At 39.4% G+C, this 24,177-nt stretch overlaps 1 protein-coding gene across 4 annotated transcripts in view; it reads right to left on the minus strand.

Annotated features, from left to right (window-relative positions):
* TUB (TUB bipartite transcription factor) overlaps nucleotides 1-24,177 on the minus strand; it is a 145,687-nt gene that overhangs the window by 39,789 nt on the left and 81,721 nt on the right. For all 4 annotated transcript variants that reach the window (XM_088058235.1, XM_088058236.1, XM_088058234.1 and 1 more), the window contains exons 2-3: nucleotides 7,952-8,003; nucleotides 6,459-6,621 (exon numbers count right to left, since the gene is read on the minus strand). In XM_088058235.1, coding sequence (XP_087914361.1) covers nucleotides 6,459-6,621; nucleotides 7,952-8,003 — 215 coding nt within the window. The remainder of the gene's footprint in view (nucleotides 1-6,458; nucleotides 6,622-7,951; nucleotides 8,004-24,177) is intronic.

Genomic DNA, 24,177 nt, shown 5'->3' on the forward strand with positions numbered 1-24,177 from the left:
TGTCTGGAAAACACTTTAAGCAGAGAGGCTGAACCACAAAATGAGGTATGTGAGGCAAGTATAAGGCAAATATTTATTCTATTTACCAACATCCTCTCAATAATAAAAGTGAAACCCAGAATGAGCACCATGCAAAGAACCATCAACTACAATTCAGTTGAGATGTACCTTATTGGAAAGTGAACTGGTGTGAACTAATTCTCCTTTTCTTACTGTTGCCTGAGATGCTCTTGTGTCTCACTGTAAGAATGGCTTGTTGCTTTTCTTTGTAAAGTTCTAGCCTTAGTCAATCTTGCTGCTTATTTGGGCTGTTGTTTATTATTAGTTTATTTAATCAACTTAGATTCTGAACTGATCTAGTAATTCTACAATCATTTAAAAGACACTGGAGTCTATCAGAAATATTCTGACGATGGGGAAACCCACAATATTTTACAATGCAATGAAATATTTTTATTAGCTTTACATAGACCACACAAATAGTTAAATCCAAGGACCTAAATTAGAACAAGGACTTTGGTGTGTTAGTTACTGTTTAATCACATGCAAAGATTTGATTTCTGCTTCAAAATGCTTGTAATCAAAGGCATTACTTCTCCAGCTGGTAACTTACAGTCAGATTCCAGATTCCCAAAACCTTATTGCCAGTAAATTCCCTAAGGCTCCTTGCAGTTTATGCCTCTAATGGTGATGTGATGACCAAGCTGATGTTGCAGACCTGAAAATACTCAGAAGTGAAATAGAATGGTTTTTTAGTGCTCCAAAAAAAAAAGGAACCAAGGTACCTGGAACTTGGTGCTGCTTAAGGACATTATTAAAAGATCATTGGTCTAAGAGTTCCGCAGAGAGAACAAGGGAAGGAATTAAATAAAAGATTCTTTTCTTCTTAACCACCATGTACCTGCTGCCTAATCCTGGGTAGAGGAAAGGCAAAAGAAGCACATGGAGAGTTGACAGCAATGAACCAGACTTTGGGAAAGCAGGCTACTAATGAGGAAAGGTAAAATGATCTATGGGAAACCTAGGCCAGGAGGATTAAAGATGGTGATAAATTACATAATTACTTTGTGATACTGGAGCCTTGAGGGCAGGACTCGGCTTTAATTGAGCCTCCTTGGGGGGTCCCACCCACAACCTGCCCATTGGCTTTCTTCCAGCCCAGCCCAGGGCTGTGCTGTAGGTGCTGCTTCCCAGCCCGTCTCCTGGGAGCGTCCTGGCACTGTAGGCAGCTCATCTGCCAATGGAGAAATGTGCACTGCAGCATCTCCTTTCCACCCTGAGTGCTACCCTGGAGGGGCCTGGCTCATCCCTTGCCACGGCTGGGACTGCAGGGAATCCTGCTGGCAGCTCTGCCTGCCCTGTCTGCAGCCTTTGGGATGGGACTGTGCCTGCCAGGGCATTTCCTGTGCTGGGGCCACCCTCACCTCTTGGCTCCTGAGACACTGCCCAGGACAGAAGACAGCTAAGTATGAAGTAGTAACTGAAAGTAAATACACTTTAAGTGGGACATTAAAGGGAAGAGAGGGGAGTTTCTCAGGCCATTTCCTCTAAACTTTCCTCCCAAATGGTTCAGTACCAAAATCCACAAAAAGACTTGTCAAGAAACACTTGCTACCCACTGCCCTCTGCTCCTTGCTGCTGGGTTAGTTTGTTTATTTTGGAAGTGCACTGGTGCAGTAAGGACTGCTGACAAACCAAAAAGATGCTTTAAAAGATTAAGGTGAAGAGACTGCGGCTGAAATAAAGATTTCCGAATATATATGCTTATTGGAAGTTAAGTATTTTGCCCACATGATGTTTGGAGCGCTGCCTGATCTCTCAGTATTGACAGCCCTTTGCTCTTAATAGAACATTCCTTGCTATCTTCAAAAAATAAACTAATACTTACTCATTCCAAGGTCAGTGGAAAACAGGGATGGAAAGACACTCTTCTGATGAACAGGCAAATGCATGATTTTTTAAATGGTTAACTGATGTCATCTTTTAAAGCTGACAGCTTTGGATACTCATCAGAAAATTCTCTCTCATCACTCATGGTAAATAGCAGAATGACACGTCAAATTTAACAATCCAAAGCTATGAATTGTCATCAGAGATCTGTTTAACACACCACACAACCATTACATCTAGATGTGCTGCCAAATGTCAGAGGAGAAAAGTAAAAAAGTCATTCTGCCTTTTTACACATGGTTAATCTAAATCGCTAAATTGGAAGTTGCAATAAAAATTACTCTGAGAGTATCTAATTGAAAACATTTTTAATTTCAAGCCTTATAAAAAAAGCCACAGCTGCAACAAAGTATGGCAATATTAATGAAAGCATATCTGGCACTCATTCAAATCTCTGCCTTCCTCAGTGCTGTGAAAAGAAAAATCACTCCCCAATGGAAATTCACCATTTTTACAGAAGTAAAATCTCTGTAAAAATGAGCTTTCAGCATTTGCATTAAATGTAATTAAATAATATAATTAAATTGTTGCAGTAATTAGTGTATCTCTGCATGCTATTTGGCTCCAGGAATGCTCAGTATTCGCAATCCAGATTGAAAAGAAATGTATTTCTAGCAGAATTTTGCAATGTCAGTTCAGGCTAAAATGTTTGTTCAGGTTTTCAACAAATTTCACAAAATAAGCTGAATAGAAATACATGAAAACAAGCAAGCAGATATAACTGTGAGATATTACAGAACTGCAAGTAAAATTTTAAAGAAACTGTAAACAAACAGGTAGCAAAATGTCCTTATGAAGGACACTGAACCAAAAATAAACCAGAACACATGAAGAGAAGACAATGTAAGTGATCTCCCCTACAAAGAAGGATTAAATTTCTTCCAGTGAATGAATGCCTTTGTTGTCTTTTATATAGAATATAAATTTAATAGCAATACAAAAAGCTGTTATTGGTTCTTAGGTGGCTGTTTATAACGATGAAATGGCAATTGAGCTGTGTTTGGTACTGCGAGAGAGAGTGGCTTTAATGTAAACAGTCCCAACAAGAGCCATGGAACAACGTCATGGAAATCACTGGAAGGTTACCTATTCCTTGAAATGGCAGGCAGATAAATGTAGGGCCTAACCCTACCTACCTGATCCACAGATGCTGATGACTGTGTTACCACTGGCTGGGACTCCAGCTCAAACTAACCCCTTACAGACCAGAATGCCAAGGAGTTTTTATCTCAAGTTGTTCTTTTCAGCCTGATTCATCTCAGTTCCCACAGATAACTTTCGTTGTTATTAGTTACTTAGGCCTTATGTCAACAATAAAAGGGTTTTAAAAAGATACACTACATGCAAGTCATTTACAAGCTACAGTATCTGGAGACTTAAAGTAGGCGAAATATGGGCACAAATGAGAAGAAATGTTCTGTGTGGAGACTTGTGCATGGTGGATGCTGCAGAGCCACTTCCTCACTGGAAGAGCACCCATCTCCTTAAAAGTCTCATGGCACCCAGAGGAATTGCTAGCAACACTTGGCAGAGAACATAAATATCATTTTGTCCTACCAATGTGTCATTTCTCTGCCTTGAAGTCATCTAAGAAAAAAATCATTGCGTTTCTGGGAATACACAATTAGCTTAACTAGCAAAATATGGTGTTCTACTCTATCTACCCACAAGTAGCTCACCAGGCTGATGTTCTATTCCAGAAGAAGAATGACTGACTTTCTACTCCAAGCTCTGATAATTATTCTGGAATTAAATGAGTTTTTACTGCAGAGTAGAGTTGCCCATGAGGGAACCATTGCAGCACAGATAACGGCATCAGAATAATCAATGGCAGAGTATGAAGGAGAATTTCCCAGCACAGATAATGGCACCAGAATAAGCAATGGCAATGTATGAAGGAGAATTTCCCAGCACAGAAAGCCCAGCATCTGAGAATTGCTGAGATGTTATCTCTGACCTACTTTGCTCAAAGTACCATAGAGATATCTCCACACAGGCATCCAATTATTTGTTGAAATCAACAAGTACTTTTGTGCTACACAGAATTAATACAAGCTGAAAGAGAGAGCAGAGCAGGATGATAGGTGGAAAGAAGTGTTCTTTCTGTAGCATTTGCTAGCACAGGAATTGATTTCACAAACATGCTCATCCAAGCAGTGTAGTTCATTCAGCAGAGCATCAACTCCCATCAAAGAGTCATTCTTAGCTTGGAATCAGCATGCCCATAACAGCAACAAATGAACGGAAAAGAGCAGAATAGTTCTTTAGAAACAGCCCAGCTGTCTCGTGCATCCGACACTGCCACATACAAATGTTTTCATTGAAGGAGGGTGGAATAAAAAATACCAGCCCTGAAACTCAATGCCACAGTTAAAAATGGTCATCAAACCCCAAAATTTACCATGCAAACTGAAGACATTAAGCACATTCCCAGAGAAGGCCACACCATAAAAAGGACACTTTTAAAGTTCTTAGAATATTTTCAAAAGCAACGTGCCTAACAAAAGATTTTACAAGGCAATAAAACACCCTGCTAGGTAATTAAATTCTTCTAAGCTGGCTCTTGCAAACTGGATGGTTTATTACAAGGAGAGCTGTCCCAAGGGATTAACAAATGTCATGTTGAATATGAGAAACATTATATTTCTTTGCTTCTTTGAAACCTTGTGAAACATTAAAATGGTTTGAGAGACAAATTTAGAACAAACTGATTTAGGGAGAATAAATCCTAAATATTCCAGTGAATGGTGTGGTGTAATATGACAGGAAGGGTCACTTTTACCTTAAGAGCACAGTTAATCTCACTTACAGTGAGAAAGTCCACTCTGGTGCAAACTGGTGTAAAATTTAGCTCAGTCAGTGCATATATGAAATTTGTTACCAATTATGGGATGATAATGTCTTTTTCTCTGATTTGTGAAAATTAAAACCTTGATCAACTGACAATATAATGGGTTCTGTGGCTTAGGCTAGAAAGAAATATAGTTTAATCTTAAAAAATTGCATCCCAGACCCTGAGAAATAGTAAAGATAAATATTACTGATGTTTTTAGTAGTTATTAGAAAACAAAAATTAAAATAATACTGTTGAAAAAATAATTCTCCATCTGAAACCACTTATGGTATCCTATTTGCCTGCAGAAAGAAGATTAAAAAGGCCCATTATTACCAAAACCTCAACATTTAAACAATGCAATTTCCAGATTGTAACAGTAAATTCTGTAGCTCTAATCAGCTAAAAATTTCAACCAACTGCTAACACCAGCAGGAGGAAAGACTGAAACCTGCACTTCTCAGAGCAGGATTTGTTAGTCTACTAAACACCCACCTTGTTCCTGTGGAAAAACAAGACCACCAAAAAATAAAACAGAGAGACAAAAAGTACAGCACTTTTACAAAGTGGAGTAAACCTGACAGAAATTTGAACTGAATGCTGGGTTAAGTTTTTGTTTGTATAAGAGCAGGATACTAATTTTTCTTTTTTTTCTTTTTAAACAGAGTTAGATTCGCAAAGGCATCTTAAGATTTAATGTGTAAACCTCAAAACCTAAGTACCCTGCCACCTAACACTATTCCCAACCAGAAAGCTGCCAACTGCATTCCCAATCAATATCAGCAGATTTCAGCTCCTGTCCCACAAACTCATCAATAATCAGGGAAGGAAGCCTTTTACTATTGAAAGCTAATGAATCCCTTATGAATTACATTCAACTTAATGATTTGCAAAACAAGGAAACTGGAAATTTTCTGCTCTCTATATATGTTGGAGGTGTTATCAACCTGGAATGGTATCTACAAGAGTCAAATTTTGGACAAGGAAGCTGCCCCTTAGGAAATCCTAGGGAAAAGTATGCCCATACAATTTTTAGAGGGCAAAAAAGCATGGGCCATGTGAGGACAGAGATAAATAATGCCTGGTTTCCTTGGGATTTATTTCTGATTAAGGTCTTTAAAAAGAAATGGCATTGTAACTTTTTTCCCCTGTGGGTGTGACACCTGAAGTGACTGTCCCTACTTGGTACTGTAATCTTTAATAAGAGGAGACACTGTACAAGTTTGAAATGTTCTTCTCTACGTGTTTTAATGGACCGTGCAGAAACACAGTATCTTCGAAATTACTATATTCAGTCCTAGCTGAACTTAGTTAATAGGTTTCAAATTTATCATTACCACTGTCAGGCTAACGCAAAATTACATTCAGAGGGATATTCAGAGTGGAACCTATCAGCTTTACTTAGTAGGAACCAAGGCTGAAGACACTTAAACAGTCATGGCAGAAGGGACAAGCAGTCTCTTTCCCAGCTCAGCACTGAAATGCAGCTAGTTACCTTTCTCCCTCCTGTTAGGCTGCAATTGCAAGTTCTGATGGTTTTATCCCCAAACACAAGTGAAGGATATCAACGATTTACTAAAACACACAAAACAAGAGTCTTTGTTCTCACGAGCATAAAATGAGCACCCCACTAGGACTCTCAGCAAATACACCTGCAAGAGGTGACATTCTGTACCATGGTAAATGGTGCTGCTGTTGCTGTTGAGATAGGATTCCACCAGCGGGGCCTGCTCCTCCGAATGTTTCGTCCTGCGCGTCCTTGCCCGGCTGTCCACGTTGGACTGAACCATCAGTGGCTCCTGGCGCTTCTTTTTCTGCTTCTGTTCCAGCAGTGCTCTCTGGAGAAAACACAGAGAAAAAGCATCTGTTACTGGACTCCAAACAGCAGCAACCTTCGATGGAAAACAATGGCCAGCTTTACACCTTCCCCAGCTTTACAGCGGCGCAGTTGGCAAGCGGGAGATTGGGACGGCGGGGTACAGGAAATCTTTCCAAAAAACCACAACCAATCCACTGCTGAAACACCTTCTGCTGAAAACAGCAAATAATTAAAATACATCTTTCTGAGCAGCCCACCAGCTGTCAGAGCTTGCTTGGAAATAACCCTTGGGAAAACAACAGTGTGAGAATACTGGCTGTGAAGCAATGGGAGGGTAAGCAAGGGCATGAGGCAGAGATGCCAATTTCAGTTTCTGTAAATTAAAAGCAGGTAATTGCAAACTAGAATCGAGCGATAATACTGGACACAAGCCTAATTTAACAGTTATAATAGATGAACTTTAATTAAACACTTAAATTTCTCAGCTAGACCTGCTTAAAACCGAAACCTTCGGCATCCAGTGGCATCATACGGACCTTATTCGAGCCCTCTTCCACAACCTCAGTGAACTGAACTGTTAATTTCACTTATCTATTACTTTACCATTTCCTTGCTTCTATACAGTGATGTTTTAGCTTCCAGAAAGGAGATGCAATAAAACTGAGGAATAAAGATGGAGAGTGAACTCATTCAGCTCCCTAAGTTGTGTTAATACCTCAACATGACTCCAAGATAATCAGAATTAAGTACAGGATCATGGCATAAACAGTACTTGAATTTGAAAATGAGATGCTGGTAGATATGCAAGCTGATGAAATAGTGGCAATAGAAAAGGATAAAAATAAACTCACAAGGTTTAACTATAAAAATTACAACGTTTCTTGAGAAGGGAGCCACAGAAATCAAAGTAAAAGCAGAAATCTTAACTTGCATTAAAACTTGATGACACAATTCCCTCAGATTTCATGCACGCGGCTCTGACTCCCTTGTACAGTCAGAAAATAGGCAACATAGCACACAGTGCCACTAGGTTACAGCCACAGGAGCTAAATCCACTGAATAAAAACTTTGTGGCTATCCCTCTGTTGGCTGGAGTGCCTGTTCCATCAGTGGGGTAACAAATACATTGTACAACAGCTTAAAATGAGTCCAAGGCAGTGGGAATCACTCAAACCACAGTCAGAAGACAAATTTTAATGGAAGTTAGACTTGTGGGTTAACTTTAGTCTCCACAGATCTCCCTTCTGCATCCCCCAACCAGAGGATGAATTTTCTATCAATTATCAGTGTTTTCATTACTCCAGGATTCAGACTTCAGGGAGCAAGAAGGTCCTCCTCCAAAATCTTACCTGTCTGTCAAGCTTCTGCTGACGCAGGCTGCTCCCCTCATCATCCAGAACACTGCAAAGACAAAGAGTACATAATTGGAACAAATTTACCACTCAAAACAACACCTAACAGCGCCCAGTGAAGGAAACTCTCACAGGACTCATCCATAGAAAACTCCTGCTATGTTCCATGGAAGTTTGCTTGCCCTAACTAAAAAACTTTGCGTCAGAAGATTTAAATGCAGTCCATGAAAAATGGCAAAACTCTGGCTCACACAAACTCCCACAAAAATCAGGCAGCTCAAAAAGAAATGCAAAATCCACTGTCTACAACTTGGTTTATTTTCCACGCTCTTCTAATGCAAAACATCTATGCATACAGCAGTGAAATTGAAAATTTGCATATAAAGCCTAGAAAAAGGGAGGAGTGTAAGTGAACTGCTTAGCAACTCAGCTGTATTTAAAATTATGGTAGGAAAATTAACCACCTCATCTTTTGCACACTGAAAACCATAATTTACTCCTGAATATCTGAGAAGTCACATACTTCAGCATTCAGAGGTAGGCAAGATAAACAGCATTGCTCAGTGCCATATTTCTCTGCTAATTGTTGCTTGTTGGGAGATTAGCTCATGTGCATTCAATCACTTTCATTAATTAGATATTAAAGACTGGCATTGAAATCAAAAAGTTATTTTTGTGAAGCATTTTATCAAACTACTGACTAAGCTTTATTTTTCTGGAGAACAAAGGTCTCTATTGTAAGAACACTATAGTTAAACATTGAACACAGATAATTGAATCTTTTGAATCTTTTAAATGCTAATATGTCATCTACAAGGAAAATAGTGCTATAGAACAAAAACAATAGCCTCTTACAAGGTAAATTAATTTTCTCCTACAATACACTTTTATAAAATGTTAGCCCCTTCTCTTATATCACTCTTAAAAAAGAGCAAAAAGAAGATCCAGGACAAACAAACCTGGATTCTGACCTACATACAAACCAACAACATTGCAACAGAAACTGCATAAAAAATGTGAATCTTATGTACTAATTCACAATCTTTAGGAGACAGTAACATTGCAGTAGAGTTAGAACAGCCAATAAAGGCATGCACAATGCCACCTTTCCAATGCCAACATTTTCAAAGACCTGTAATTAAGCGTTTCTGGTAGCATCAGCCTTTTACAATTTTTCTTAGGTTATATGCTACAAAAGGCTGATGTTCCACAGATTGCAACTGTGCTGTCCAAGTACCTCAGGTATGAAATCATCATCTCTTGTAGAAGTAATGCGTTACCCATAGTCCACAAAAAAGGTTAAAGAAAAAAAACCCTCACGCTCATAAAAATGTTCTGCTTTACACCAACCATTCTTTATTTTATAAATTAGAGAAGTTATAAAAGGAAGACACACATTCCTCCATGGTATACAATACCAGGTTTGCAGAAGAGTGTTTCACTACAACTGCAGCAGTATTAGCTGCACTGCCAGAAAGTACAACTACCTTAATGGAGATTTTTCAATGGCCAAACAATTGAATAAAAGATGCCTGAGTGTAAAGTTTCAGGCTCAATGGCCTGAAGAAATCCTACTCATTTCAGACAATGCTTGAAAAAAAGCCAAAACCATGTAATGATGCTAATAGAGCCCCCAAGAACTGCAGAGGCAGCAATGCATCCATGTCCTGGCACGACACACTGCACGGAACAAGGGGGCAGGAAAATGTCCTGTGCCTGCGTGGGAAGCCACAACAAAGCAAATTCAGGTTCAGGCACAGCTCCTTTATGTCTCTTAATGCCCATTACAGCACAGTAAACACGGCAGTTTAAATAATACCAACCAGCAAACCCCAGTCAGAGAATGGTGTGATTTGCATTCTGCATTCCAGGAATGCAAAGCAACTATCAGATACACCAGAGGACTGCCAAAAAAAAATATAAAACTCCATCCAAAAATTATGGATGTTGCAATGTTAAAACACCTCTCCACATTGCCATTCTTACTGCAAGACTTTTTCTTTTAAACCTTCTGAATATATACAACCAAAGCTGAGACCGAGAGCAGCATGCCTTGAAAACCAGCTGACAACTTCATTGTTATAAAACATGAATGTTTTATAAAGTTCTGAGTAGTTTTCCACAAACGGTTTTCAGGCATGCATTAATGACAAGCCTTGCATTTAACATTCAACAAATAAAACTGAATTCCAGCTTCCTTCACTGACACTAAGATTCAGTAGGATTTGGTTGCTTCAACAATCCTCTCTCCCTCCAGGATGCTGGACTGGTATGAGAATGCCTTGCACCCACCAGGTAGCCACACCACTCTTCTGAATCCTTCACAGGATAATCTTTAAAAAGGCCTTATTTCCACCAAGTCTATCTATTTTAACAGTTACTCAGTTCCACTATCACTGGAAAGCTGCAGTTCTGTCCTTTCTTGATGTCTAATAACACTTATGCAACTCCAAATACAAAAAGGGTTCAGTTTAGCCTATATATTCTTCTGCTACAACAACAGAGCACTCCAGTTTCAGACTGCACTTTGTCAGTGTTTTCTGCAGAACTACTGGACCTTGGAGCTGCTGACCAGCAGCCAACATTTCACATTCCCCAATTTCCAATGGACAAAGTCCACTGAAACTGGGTGACTTCCAAGATATGCCATTAAGGGAAATCAGGGTTTAAACACATGCATGCATAAATAAGTAAATACATAAATAATATCAGCTCTGTTTCCATAGCAATTCCATCAGGCCCTCGCTCTTGCTCCGTTGAAAAACATCCGCAGCAGACTCTGAGATGAGGTGTGTGAGTGCCACTGACCCTTTTCCTCACACTTCAGTGAGTCCTTGCAGAGATTTAGCAGATCATCTCACCACAGCATCTGGCAGTCAGTACATTCTGTCGGATGCTCCAGGGTCCGAGAGCTGAAATCCAGCTCTGGATTTCTGCCTTTTATTTCTTTGGAAAACACAAAAGTGTGCGAGCAGAAGCACAGCCTTTGCCCTTCCTGGTCTTTCAGAAGAGCAGGAATCAATTGCTCATCTCTCTGCAAGGGTTGTGCACGTGGTGAGAACCCAGCCTGTCCTGCCCAGTTTTTTGTTGCACTCTGGTCCAAATAACTGGGGATGGTCAGAAACCAAAGGCCCAGTACAGCAGAAAAACTGTGACTGAAAGATGGCAGGAAATAATCTCAGAGAGAGAGAGGCTGTTAGAATTCTGCCTACATGTTTGATGTGATGCTAGAAAATCCCAGGAGCAGCATGAAACTCTGTCAGATTTAATAGAGAAATATAACTTTATAATTCATGAAAATTGAATTATTGAAGAGCATGCATACATATTAGCAATCTGCTCAGCATGCTGAAGTATCCTGAAAATCCAGTAAGATTCATTTTTACTCCTATTTGATCAAGGATCATGCATCTGCCTGGCATCTTGGCTATGGCTCTGACCCACTTAAAACAAAAAGCAATTTTACACTATACATAATATTGTAAACAGCCCTTCAGCTCTGCAGTAATAGTCTAAATAGTCCAAATCCAGCTGACAAAACAGAGCTTGTACAGATTTCCTTGCGGATTCAGTGAAAAACAATCCTTCTACACCCAACTTCAACAACCCACCCATTAGAATTTACTAGTGCAGGGTTTAAGAAGTCAAGCCTATAGCTACCTGCTGTAAAGATCCATACTAGTTGCTTGGACCAAGGCCCACAGAGACTTAAGTTATCTTTAGGTAGCATTATTTTCAAATTCAATTACAGCATTTGATTCAAACATCTCAATTCCTGTTCTTTAAAGGAAAAAACATTAAAAGTGAAATCACATTTTAGTCAAAGTATTACTTTTCATATCACCCTTTTAAGACACAAAATCTATTTTACAGAAACAGTTTCAACATAAATTCAATTTATAGTAAGCCAGGCTTACCAAAGTGCTGCATGTCATAACAAAGATGAAAACATATGAAAGAATTTTAGTATTCTAAGCTTTTTATAATCTCTATTCCTTAAAAAACATTTAGAAAGAAACCCAAGGCCAATCAGGTTTTAAGGATGAAACTTCATGATCACAGGAAGCTCCACACTTCACTGCTGAGATGAAGGCAGAAGATTCTGTAAGTCAGTATCTTGCTACATTTTACTGTAATTCCAAATGGGGTGATTTCAGTTACAGTAAAATCAGAAAAGAATTCAAATAACACTTTTCACAGCAAGTACTTCGCCTTTGCTCTTTGAAAATGCAAACTGCTTGTATTTCAAGAAGTCATTGCAAGAAAAAACAATTAAGAAGAAATGTTTCTAATTAGAATGTCCAAGATGCATGAAGTCACTGATTTTATTTAAGGGTTTTTTTAAATTACAAAATCTGCCACAGTAAAGCAGCTCTATTGTTTCTGCCTGACGAACAAAGCAATGCTTTTGTTCCTTCCTGACATGGCTTCATAAAGGAACATTTTCCATGTTTAATAATTTTTTTACCAGGACAAAGGTCTAAAATTTCACCTAGCACATCTCTGCAGCCCAGCACTAAATGCACCAAAAAGTTGAGCTGGTCAAACAAGCAGACTCATACTACCACTAAACTTCAACACACTGTTTAAGAAGTGTCACCCTTGCATTTTCTCTTTCTGTTGCTTTATATTACTAACAGCAGCATTCAAAAGCTCTGTGTGAAATCAGGGACCTTTGCACAAGCAAAATGAATATACATAGGCAGAGAAAATTCCTGAAACAAACAGTTCACATTATAAAAAGATGAAGAATTGGATAAGAAAATGTTCCTCCCACTTAGAACACTGAATCAGAAGCAAATGGAAAATTAGAGGTGGTATTTTAATCTTGAGTTTCTTCTGCCATATTGTGAGCTGCAATTCAAAAACAATGGATGATCAAACCAGATAGAAAGAAAAAAACCACACCATACCAAACTAATCTCCAAGATAACTCAGATCTTTTTTATGCAATCCTGTGAAGAAAGCTGCTATGTTGCTGTGTCAAGACAAACAGGTTATAGGATCCTTAAGAGCATAAGAGACTCAAAAGACCAAGAATGGGTGTAATGTGTCATTTGAACATCAGTCTCCAAAAACACAGGAAATAAAATTCCTGTAAAGAGATAGCACTTGGCTGACTGGATACCATCTGTCATATTCACCCAATTACACTTCTCTGTAATCTCTCTAAAGTCTCTGTAGTTCCCATAAAGCCCAACTGCTCTGGATAATGGTACTGTTAAGTCCTTAAGAACGAGCTTTCCCGCAGCACTGATGAAATACTACTCTAAAAGCCCATTAACAGGGTCAGGGACCTGCAAGCTGAAGTCATGCTCCTGGGGGGAATGGCACACTTTTAGGTTCCTCAAACGAGTGAAATTCAACCAATTCCTAAGCAGTGAAGTCGGCAAAAATGTCAACACCTGCAAGCCCCCACATAAAACAAGGTCTGCTGCCCCACAAACGCCATATGCTGAGCACGCCAGAAGCCACTGGGAGAACATTATTGTATCAGGCACATAGGCTAATCAAAGACTTATAAATGAGACAAAGCACTGTGAAAGACTGCAAGGGCTCTCCTCATGCTAGGAATCATCAAGGCTTTCTGACCCTAAAGCAGCTGCTCAGTCGCCTGATTTAGAGTAAAACCTGCAGCTACTGTCTTTACAGTAAAATGAGTGACTGCTTTCCTGGGCCTCCTAAGCGAGCAGAAGTCTGGATATTGAGGAGCAGCCCAAGGACATTGAATATTATTTTGCCCTTCTACTGCAACAGCAGCTCTTGGATTTCTCCCACTCCATGTTCAGGGGACAGAGAAGGCAACAACCTACCCTTACAGGTCACCTCTCAGTTGCCACTGAACTGACCAGGAAAGTACAGACACCAGAAGCTCCTGCAGAAATGGAAAATGCATTTCTTTAGGCAAATCTTCAGAGGAATAAAGTATTTCACTGTGAATCTCACATAATTAAAAAAAAAAAGCATGCCAGTCCAGGAGTACAGCATCACCTCTTCTGCCCGTGCAGAAGACCCTTAAAAAGACTGAAAATAATACAGGAAAAGGACAGGAAAAAAAGGCAGAAACATGAAACAGATATTTGTATGAGAAGTATCAGCACCAAGCCAGCCACAAAACAGAAGATGCAGAGGATCATACACTGTGCTGAGGATCCAAATGGCACTAAAAGCAACGCCTGCAGGGCAGATGGTTGATAGCAGACTGCATTTGTAGTTGCACAAATAATTACAGAACCAAAAGCTTTATTTTCTTCTCAAATCCTGGATGGCAGACTAGTTTAAAAATCAGCAAATTAATGAGACCTTCTTGAAAGGTTGTTGGTACTATTTGCTCCAATAAGGTTTATCTAAATGTCCTTTGTACACTGAGATCTATGACGCTCATTATGTCTGGCAACAGTTCCACAGATTAACTGAGAGCAAATGCAACAACAGGAACGCGTTCATAATTTTTTTTCTTAATTCCATGAAGATAATTGTTAAGATTAACTCCAGCCAAATCCTCAGCATGGCCACACAATTGCCAGAGATCAGGTTGGGAAAGCTAAAGCCCTGACAGAATTAAATCTGCCCAGAAATGTGAAGGACAACAACACAAGCTTCTGTAAGTGCATTGCTCAGTAAAGGAAGGCTGGGGAATATATGTGCCCTCTCCAGAAGGAAACAGAAGACCTGCTTACCTGGGACGTGGAGAGAGCTGAGGTACTCAATGACTTTTTTGACTCAGACTTCACTAGGAAGTGGCTCCAGCCACACAGCCTGAGTGCAGAAGGAAAAGGCAGGGACTAGGAGAATGGAGCACTGCTCTCCATAGGAGAAGGCCAGGTTTAAGACCACCTAAAGCACCTGGAGGTGTAGGGAGTCCACGGCACCTGGAGAGATGCATCTGTGGGATGTCCCAAGAAGAAGGAGTAGCTGAGCCACTACCCATCATACTTGAGAAGATGTGGCAGTCCAGGCCACATCTACTGAAAGAATATTGAACTCATATTCAATATTCAACTTCATATTGAACTCAGGCACATGGAAAATGAGGACATGATTAGTGACAGCAAAAATAGCTACACTAAGGGCAGATCATGCCCACATGAAATATCTGGTGGCCTGCTATGACAGGGCTACAGCACTGGTGGATGAGGGAAGTGACACAGATGTCATCTACCTGAACTTTTGCCAAGCATTTCACACATCCTTGCACAACATCCTTGTCTCTAAACTGCAGTGGCATGGATTTAACAGATGGAGTCCTCATGAATAAGGAACTGGCTTGATGGTCACACTCACAGAGTCATGGCCAAGGGTTTGGTATCCCAGTGGAGACCAGTCAGGAGTGGCACTCCCAGGGGTCAGTACTGGGACTAGTGCTGCTGTTGCTGACATGGACAGTGGGATCAAGGACACCCTTAATAAATTTGCCAACAACACCAAGCTGTGTGGTGTGGTGACACACTGGAGGGAAGGGATGCCATCCCAAGGGACCCTGACAGCCTGGAGAGGTGGGGCTGTGTCAACCTCATGAGGTTAAAAAAAGGCCAAGGGCAAGGTCCTGCAGCTGGGTTGGGGCACACACACAGGCTGGGAGGAAAAAGGATTGGGCAGCCCTGGGGAGAAGCATTTGGGGGCTGACAGTTGATGGGAAGCTCAACAGGGCCCAGCAATATGAGCTGTCACCCCAGAAAGCCAAATGTGTCCTGGGCAGCATCAAAAGCAGCGAGGACAGCAGGGTGAGGGAAGGGATTCCCCCACTATTCAGCACTCCTGAGACCTCACCTGTGTCCAGGTCTGGGGCCCACAACATAAGAAGCATGTGGACCTGTTGGAGCAAGTCCAGATGAAGGCCAAAAAGAGGATGAGAGAAATGAAGCACCCTCCTATAAGGAAAGGCTGAGAGAGTTGGAGCTGCTCAGCCTGGAGAGGGTTCAGGGGAGGCATTGTTGTGGCATTCCAGTGCCTGAAGGGAGCCTACAAGAAAAATGGAGAGGGATGTTTTATGAGGGCATGTAGTAACAGGACAAGGGGGAATGGCTACAAACCAAGAGTCAGATTAGATTGGATATTGGGAAAAACATTTTTATTGTTTGGGTGCTGACACACTCTTGGTTGCCAAGAGAAGCTGTGGATGCCCCATCCCTGGCAGTGTTCAAGGCCAGGCTGAACAACCTGGTCTAGTGGAAAATGTCCCTACCCATGGCAAGGGAGTTGGAATGAGATGATCTCTAAGCTCCCTTCTGACCCAAACCATTTTATGATTCCATAACAGCATTTTGGTCTGTTTTAATTGTAACAGTTCATCAAAATAGATTTCCAATTGTTACAACTTTAGGGGTATATGAAATCAACAGCAATTGTAGAAATCAAATCTTCTAAATGTTCCACTTAGACTAAGATTTTGAAAAGCCCATAAGAGTCAGATAAAATATATTGTTGGATGGGTGTATTACAGGATATATAGAAACAAACACTGACCATTCTTGAACAAATAACCCAAGAGACTCTCAGTGCTGAAGGGAACAACAGGAGCTCTGCAGATACTTCAGATATGCTTTGAAGTAACGAGATCCAGCTTTGAGTTAAATCAGAACAAAACTGTAGTCATAGAGAAAAAGAAACTACAGTTTAAGATCTAAAATGCCTAGGCTGACAGCTTTCAGTGAGGATGATAAGAAGCCAGGAAAAGATCTAGTGAGATGAAAACCAAAACTATTCCCTACAGCACATTGCATGTTTTAAATAACTGAACTACAGGGCTGCCACTACTGCCCTGGAAAGATCAGTTGAACTAATATTTGTACAGATTCATTCTCTGCAATTACACAGAACTGAACAAGATAGCATATGGCAGTAAAATGCAGGTAATGAAAATATCACCTACTGGAAGAGCTGGGTTATTTCTCAACCCTCCCTCAATGCACACAAACTCTGAACACAATGTCAGAGAAGGAATCTAAGTCCCAAAAGAGAGAGGTGAATTTAATAAACATGAATGATGGAGCAGTAAAACACAATAGCCTTTGGGTGATCTATGCTTAAATTGTATTTAAAGTAGTTTGACGTGAAGTACCTGAATAGTAGCAAATTTGGAAGGAAAAAAAAACCCTGCTGTGACCTGGAGACACACTACCTGCAATGCAGATGGATCCAGATGACAAATGGCATGACTTTCAGGAAGTGCCTTTATTGAAAACACATCGCTGCCAGCCACTGGAAAGATCCTGCCCTTGCAGCCAGGTTTCTCTCTCAGTACCAACACCCAGCTAATCTCAGTTGTTAAAACAGTAAAATATATGCACAAATAAACAAAACCCCTTAATGTACAAAGCATCCAACCACAACAAACAGTAAATTAAACAAGCAGAAACTAGGGAAAAGTATTGTTTGGATAAGGAGACTGCATTTACACATACATACACTGCAGAACGAGAGCTCTCTGCCTGGTCCACAATGATTCTCCCATTCCATTACTGCTGGCCAGGTGAAAAGGTTCTGGAACAGACCTCTGCTTTTTTGATGTGTAAAACACTGTGAGCCACTGTGATGAAGAGAAAACCTGCACAGGATGACTGCGGGCTCCTTTCCCTCCCTGTCCTATACCTGTTCTATGAAACGTGGGTTTGTCCAGTTGGCAGCTACTGGGCCTATTGTACATCAAACAGTACAACCTTCCAAGACACCTGTAAAATAAGAGTAACAAACAAGTCTTAACTCCTCCTGGAAACACCTTTGTGAAGCAAGAATGAAGCCTCACAGGTACAGTAATTAACCTAGAAACAATGCTGGCCTTTAAAATAATGGCATAATTGTGAAGTGTTTAACAAACAAAATACTGATGCCAAGGATAGGGTCACTGCTGCAGGTGTTCAGTGAGGTTTCTCCCTGCAGTGGGTGTGCAAACACAGGCATGAATACGTAGATCAAACATGCTGCTGATGAAATGGATTCTATTTGAGCTAATTCACTAATGCAGCAAAGTATTAACAGATCCCAATGCCTGTGTATGTGTTTAGGACAGGGGTGGGAAAAGTTGGAGTTGTGTTTACTGGAATTTTAACTAGTAAAATTAAGGAATAAAAGGAGTAAAAATAGGAAAAATAGTAAAATTAAGCTATCAATTTATTGAAAATGTAAAGCTGAAAGAGACTACCTAGTGTACCTTTGCTGCTCTAACAATCAAAACTGAACAAAAATACAATAATAATTGTAACTCTGACAGATGCTAGTGAATTGAAACAGGCAAACTCCCTTTTCCTTTTTACAGGTGGTTTTACAGTTTCTATGGAGTACAGTTTCTAAGGGAAGACATGTCATTTCATGATAAATACTAACCGTGAAACAAAATATTTTGTCACTTTCCACCCCCCCCACATACTATCTTTATAATCCAACCTAGTACTCTTTTGCTGGAACTGAGGAAGGCAGGTTTTTCATTTTGGTTTCAGTTCTTTCTCTGTACTACCTTCTATACAAGCAGCAAATACTGACAATCCTGGACAGTATTTTCAGAGGAAAATGAGTTTGTCAGATCCTGGTGCCTAAGTACATGATATGGATTTCGAGACTGGCAAGATGTTGATGGCTGCCAAATGCAGCAAACACCATTTGGCCTCTATTTTGCTCCCTACAATGAAAACAAAGTCATTATTTCTAACAGCACTCTATCTAGATGAGGTATTCCATTCAGCCTGATCTTCATACCTGGGCCCTGAATCCCTAAAATCATGAATTCAATCTCATGAGAATGTTGCCACTAACTTCACATTGCACAAAAAGATGCATATGTATAGATCCCTCCAGGCTGGCGCTTTTAATTATAACCTCCTGAAGACAGAGGATTGCTTTCACAGTGTGCATTCACAGTGCCTGCTCAGAAAGAGACTCTCAGATTTTGATAAATCTTAGAAAACCATAGTAATAATAAGGCTGGGATGCTGATTTTCCTCCCCCCTCCGGCCCCCACCCCTTTTCATTTTTTTGTGAGACATAGGTATTCAATCCTGGTAATGTCTACAGCATTCAAAGATAATTTCAAAACAAGTTACATATTTAATCTTCCAATTTATCAGTTCCCTGTGTGAAGATGATCCTGTGAGTAAACAACCTGAAGAGCATTGTTCTCCATTTCAAAACCAAGCTAATCCCTTTCCTTTGCTTCTGTGTGCAACCAAGTGTGGTAAATGGAATCTACTCTCAAGACCTAAGAAGCAGCAGAAAAACTTTACAACACAGTCAGAATTTGCTGCAGCTGTGAACCCACCTTGTTTGTGTACAGTGAAAGCAAATTTTCTAGCTCTGTTTTCTAATGTGTCCTTTAAAGGCCCCTTCCAACATTATTGGAACACATTTCAGATTTTCTTTCCTTTTGTTAAATGTTTTTCTCTACATCTGTGCATAACTCCCAGCCAAGGGAGTTTACTTTCTCTAGTAAAAAGAACTGTAGAGAGAAAATAAACAGGAGGGCAAAAATGTAACATGGGATAATATTACACAGAATCACATGTCATAGGTTGCTATAGGAAAAGGAACAAATAGTACTTCTTGACACATTTGGGGAAAAAACCTATCTTCTCCTGTTCAACCCATATTTATATATTCTGGTTATACTTTATTTAACGCCAAATATGCTGGCCTGTTTCAAACTGAAGAAAATAAAGCCCTTTTAATAGCAAAATGCACTCACTACATTTACAAGTACTTGGAAGTGTCACATCAAGTAACAGTCTCAGTATTCTTATGCAGCACACCACTTTTTGTAGCATGCTAAGATATGTACATTGCATAAAATTCCATCATCTTTGTTTTTCATAAACATTAACCAATTTCAATTTATACACCTAGTTTAGCATATTAGCTTTAAGTATTAGCTTTAAGTATTTCAAATAAATTAGTCAAATTTAAAATAGGTCAGGTATATGTTAGTGCAGTATTTTTAGTTCCATTTTCATTATGAATCATCAGAATCCCAACTATAGCTCTTGACTACTGTGTGACCATTTTTGTTACATCTGACAATCACCTTCGTCTGGTTCTTCTTAACTGCCTTCAATGAAATTATCACTTAGTCTAATAATTACTCTGGATTATTCTCTCAACACTTCATAGTACATTGTGTGGTGCTACAAAAAGCTACATGAAATGCCTTGCTCCAGTGATGTATAAATGGAAAAATATTTTAAGAGCATTTAATTATTAAGAAGTGTGATATCTTGAGAAAAGTGATACATTATCTGCTCTATCCAGCTTGATGTCTCAACAGAAACCAGATGAGATATTATTTCTTCATATTTAAATATATATGAATAGATATATGTGTGTGTGTGTATATATGTGTGTGTGTGTGTGTGTATTTAAAAAACTGGGAGAGATAAACTAAAAAACTACTACTTTTTTTTAAATACAGGCTGGAAAAATATCATCATTAACTGGTATGACTCAAATGCTGGATTCTTTCAGTGCTGGGCAGTTAATTGATATAGCAATTCCTTTCAGGACACACAATTTTGCTCTATGAGATGTATACAACATGCCAAAAAGTGTGCTGCCAGCAAGAAATGAGAATTATGAGAAAGGCTGTGGCAGAGGAGTCAAGATAGCACACAGACTCACAGCATCAGAGAACGTGGAATCTGTGTCCCCAAAAAGCTTTGGATTTCCAGCTGAAAATCTCCTCTGCAGTATGCAGCTTAGAGTTGACACAGTTATCAAATTTCTGAAAAATTAAGAGCTAATGATCATGACCCAACTAATTCATATTTCTAACTGCAACTACCTTTTCCAAATTATTGTTCTGGGCTTTAAAACACTGTCACATAAATAGCCTGTGTGGTACTGTTTGAGAGCAAAGTCAGTCCCCCAGGCAAGACATCTCAGTCTCTGGAACATCATTTTCACTGCATTTGAATCAGACTGAAAATAGGGCCCGATATATGCACACCACCTAATTTTTTAGGGTTCTGATCCTGAACTGGATAACATAACTTATTAATGCTGGACACAAATATCTAGACCTGCTTAAATGGCTAAATATTTGCACAATGAAAGCTCATAGTACACGCAATGGTAAACACCAGAATAAAAGGCTGATAAAAAAATCTTTCATTTTTATCTTTGCTTTCTAAACTGCTCAAATATTCACCAGTGCTCTCAAACAGTAACCAAGGAGGAAAAAAAACCCAAAAAAAACCAATAAACTAAAAAAGACACTAAAATGCTTTTCATTATTGTTTTGAAAACTCCTGAGATTTGCACAAATATGATACATGCAAAAAGAGTAACCTTGTCTTTGAAATAAAACATGCATAAAATAATTAGATTTAAAAAGCTGTGTCAACTCCAAGTATTTGTTTTTCTTAATCTGGCAAGCAGCTGTCATTTGTGACTGTAACAAAATATCCAAAGGAATTAGATGAAAAAGATTTCAGCATTTAGCTGATCTACTGGTTTTTAAATTGTTTTAACTTGAGTTAAGCATTCATTATTTCCCTTCACCATGTGCCAGTGGCTAAGCAAATGGGGTACCATATTTTTATAAACTGATGGACAGCTCTCACGCAAAGCCACAAGTATTCTTTGCTGTTCATGTACTGCTGCAGATTTTCAGTACAATATGACCTCTCAAAATAGATAAAGGACACAACACCAGCATAATATCCAAGGAATTAAGCAGTGTAATTCTCATTAAGGTTGTACCACTAATCTATGCACATTCTCTACTGAAAATTTATGCTCAAATTATATATTTCTAGATACTGGTAGAAATTACAGTACTCTAGAATCAGATCATAATTACATAGGATTGCAAATTGTACATTTGTCAGTTCCTAGAAACAAAATGGATAGCCAAATCTGCAATTCCAATGGCTGCTTTCGTACTCGATACAGATACTGCAGTTCACTTACCAATTGAGACAAAACCTGTTTTCTTTTTCTTCTTTTTCTCTCTAAGATTCAGACATGCTATCAACCCACACAAGGACAGGGATAAGAAATAACACAGGAGAAACCTGCTGACTCTACACACTGCATAGAACAGACAAATTATCCTCTTTAAAACGTAACTTATATCATTTGGTATCACTGGGTTTGGGTACTTTTGGGGTGGTAGGGGGTCGTATTCCCTTTGCTTTTTTAAAGGAAGATGAATGATAGTATCACTTGGAATTTCAACTCATGGATTCAAGGTGTGGGACTTAAATGAATCTCCAATATATTGTGACAAGTACTGCTTCCTATGCCATTACAACTTAATTAAAATCTTCAAGACAGAAAGAATAACCAGAATGTAGAATTTAACAAATGTCACTCTTCATGTATTCAGAAAAAGTACAAATTGTTTCCCACCCCAAATGTTTTGATCATAAAATAAAAAAACAAATCTGTTTAAAAGCACTTGCATTTCTGTTTTCTAAACCAGCACAGCTTCAGAGAGCTACCACTGACGCAGCCATGCCCTTGTAGCAGATTTGTTTAAGCCTGACAGAAACAGGTCCTGAGGTAATTCAAGATATTACAGGTCTTGGATTTTGTGCTTTCTATTTTTCAACTAAGAAAACAAGCCTAATCTAATTTGCTCCCGTGTGCCATTTAAAAATGTAACTAAACAGATCACAGCTGAAGTAGATCAGATTAACTGCTAAAGAAAGGTTGTGTTGACAAACTGCACAGAAAAGTTTACCAACACCTTTTGTGGATACGAAAGGCACAGCAAAAACACACAAACCTACTTGCCAGGAGGCTGCCTTGTGTTTAATTTGCAAAGTGAAGGCTGGCAGAATAAGATGTAAAGGATTTTTACTGAACAAAGAGCTGTTCAGGTGCTGTGACGTCCGTAGCAAACCATTATAGGAAAGGGCTCCCACCACCCTTTTCGTATCTTTTTAATACCTGGCTGAAGTTGCCATTTTGATTATTCCACTTCACCTGGTTGAATGCCTGTTAGCAACAATTACAGCAAAAGAAATCTCCACTGGGGACTGATGTGCCAGGCACAGCCTTGTCTCTGGACACACCTGTAAGCCTGTTACTTCCCTCCTATGAAATATTTTCAGCTAAAAAGGGCAAAATGTGAGCAGAAATATGTGATTATCAGCTTGGTTGCCAATTTCCTAGAACAGTAAGCAGATCGTACCATACAAGTAAAATTAAATTCCAAATATTTGGGTCTTTGTCAGAGTAGGATTAAAGTTATCTATCTCCCATGAAACATGAGTGTTAATGTCACATTATGTAGAAGGCAGGGAACCTCTGGAAGTGTCAGGAAGAATTCTCATTTCTGTGGGGCTTCTGTAATAAAATTAGACCAGAGCGCTCAAAATTCAAATTCCTTCACTGACAATTCATATAACGAGGGAAAGTTTATGCATTCATAATGCCTATGATAATTTCTTTAGTTGATTAATTTCAACTAAAATTAAAGACAGTTAATATTACTAAATCCAAGAGATTTCACAATGGAGATGGTGGCTGGAGAGAGGCAAAGGCTTTAAACAGTCTCTCTGTAAGAGGAAGTTAATATATAACTATCATATAGCTCCATAATACTGCTAGAGCAATGAGAATCCACATAGGGAACATTATGAAGCACAGCTATAGGAATTCTGCTATCTAAAAAACAGGGATCCTACTCTTCATATGGATCCTAGGATCATTTCTTACAAATATATGCAGAAGATTCCTTCCAACATCAACACACTGTGAAGAAAATTTACTGGGCTCATTTTCTTTATGCATAGTTCTAACTATCCCACTTTGCATTTGACAAAGAGCAATATATGTGAAATAAAAAAGATAATCTTGTTTGGGGGAAAAAAGGGTGAAAGATAAAGCAAATATAACTCCTTCCCCAATCTTGCTACTGAGTTTTCAACCTGGAAAAGCCACATTTCTGTATGTGCAGGGTCCCTACCAGCAACACAGGGGTAATACATTTCTGTCTTTGCAAGCTCTCCCGGAGCTCCACACCAAGAAGGATATGAGGCAGAGACACAAGCCTGGCAGCACACTCCAGCACAATGCCAAGGTGCATCCAGCACACCAAGGAACCTGTCCCACTGAGCTTTGAGCCACAGCCACATTGTAAATCACCAGGAGCATGCCAGGCAAAAGAGACGACCGCAGGTGTAATCAGTGAGCACACATCCTCTCATATAGAGGAAGCTCTATCACACAAAGCTGGAGACCTCTTCTAACCATATCAGATGTGATTAAACCACTTCAGGCACTGTGGGAAG

The sequence above is a fragment of the Pseudopodoces humilis genome, chromosome 7 (assembly GCF_049639895.1).
Source record: "Pseudopodoces humilis isolate 2021_Gansu_Grassland_sample_001 chromosome 7, ASM4963989v1, whole genome shotgun sequence".
Taxonomy (NCBI): domain Eukaryota; kingdom Metazoa; phylum Chordata; class Aves; order Passeriformes; family Paridae; genus Pseudopodoces; species Pseudopodoces humilis.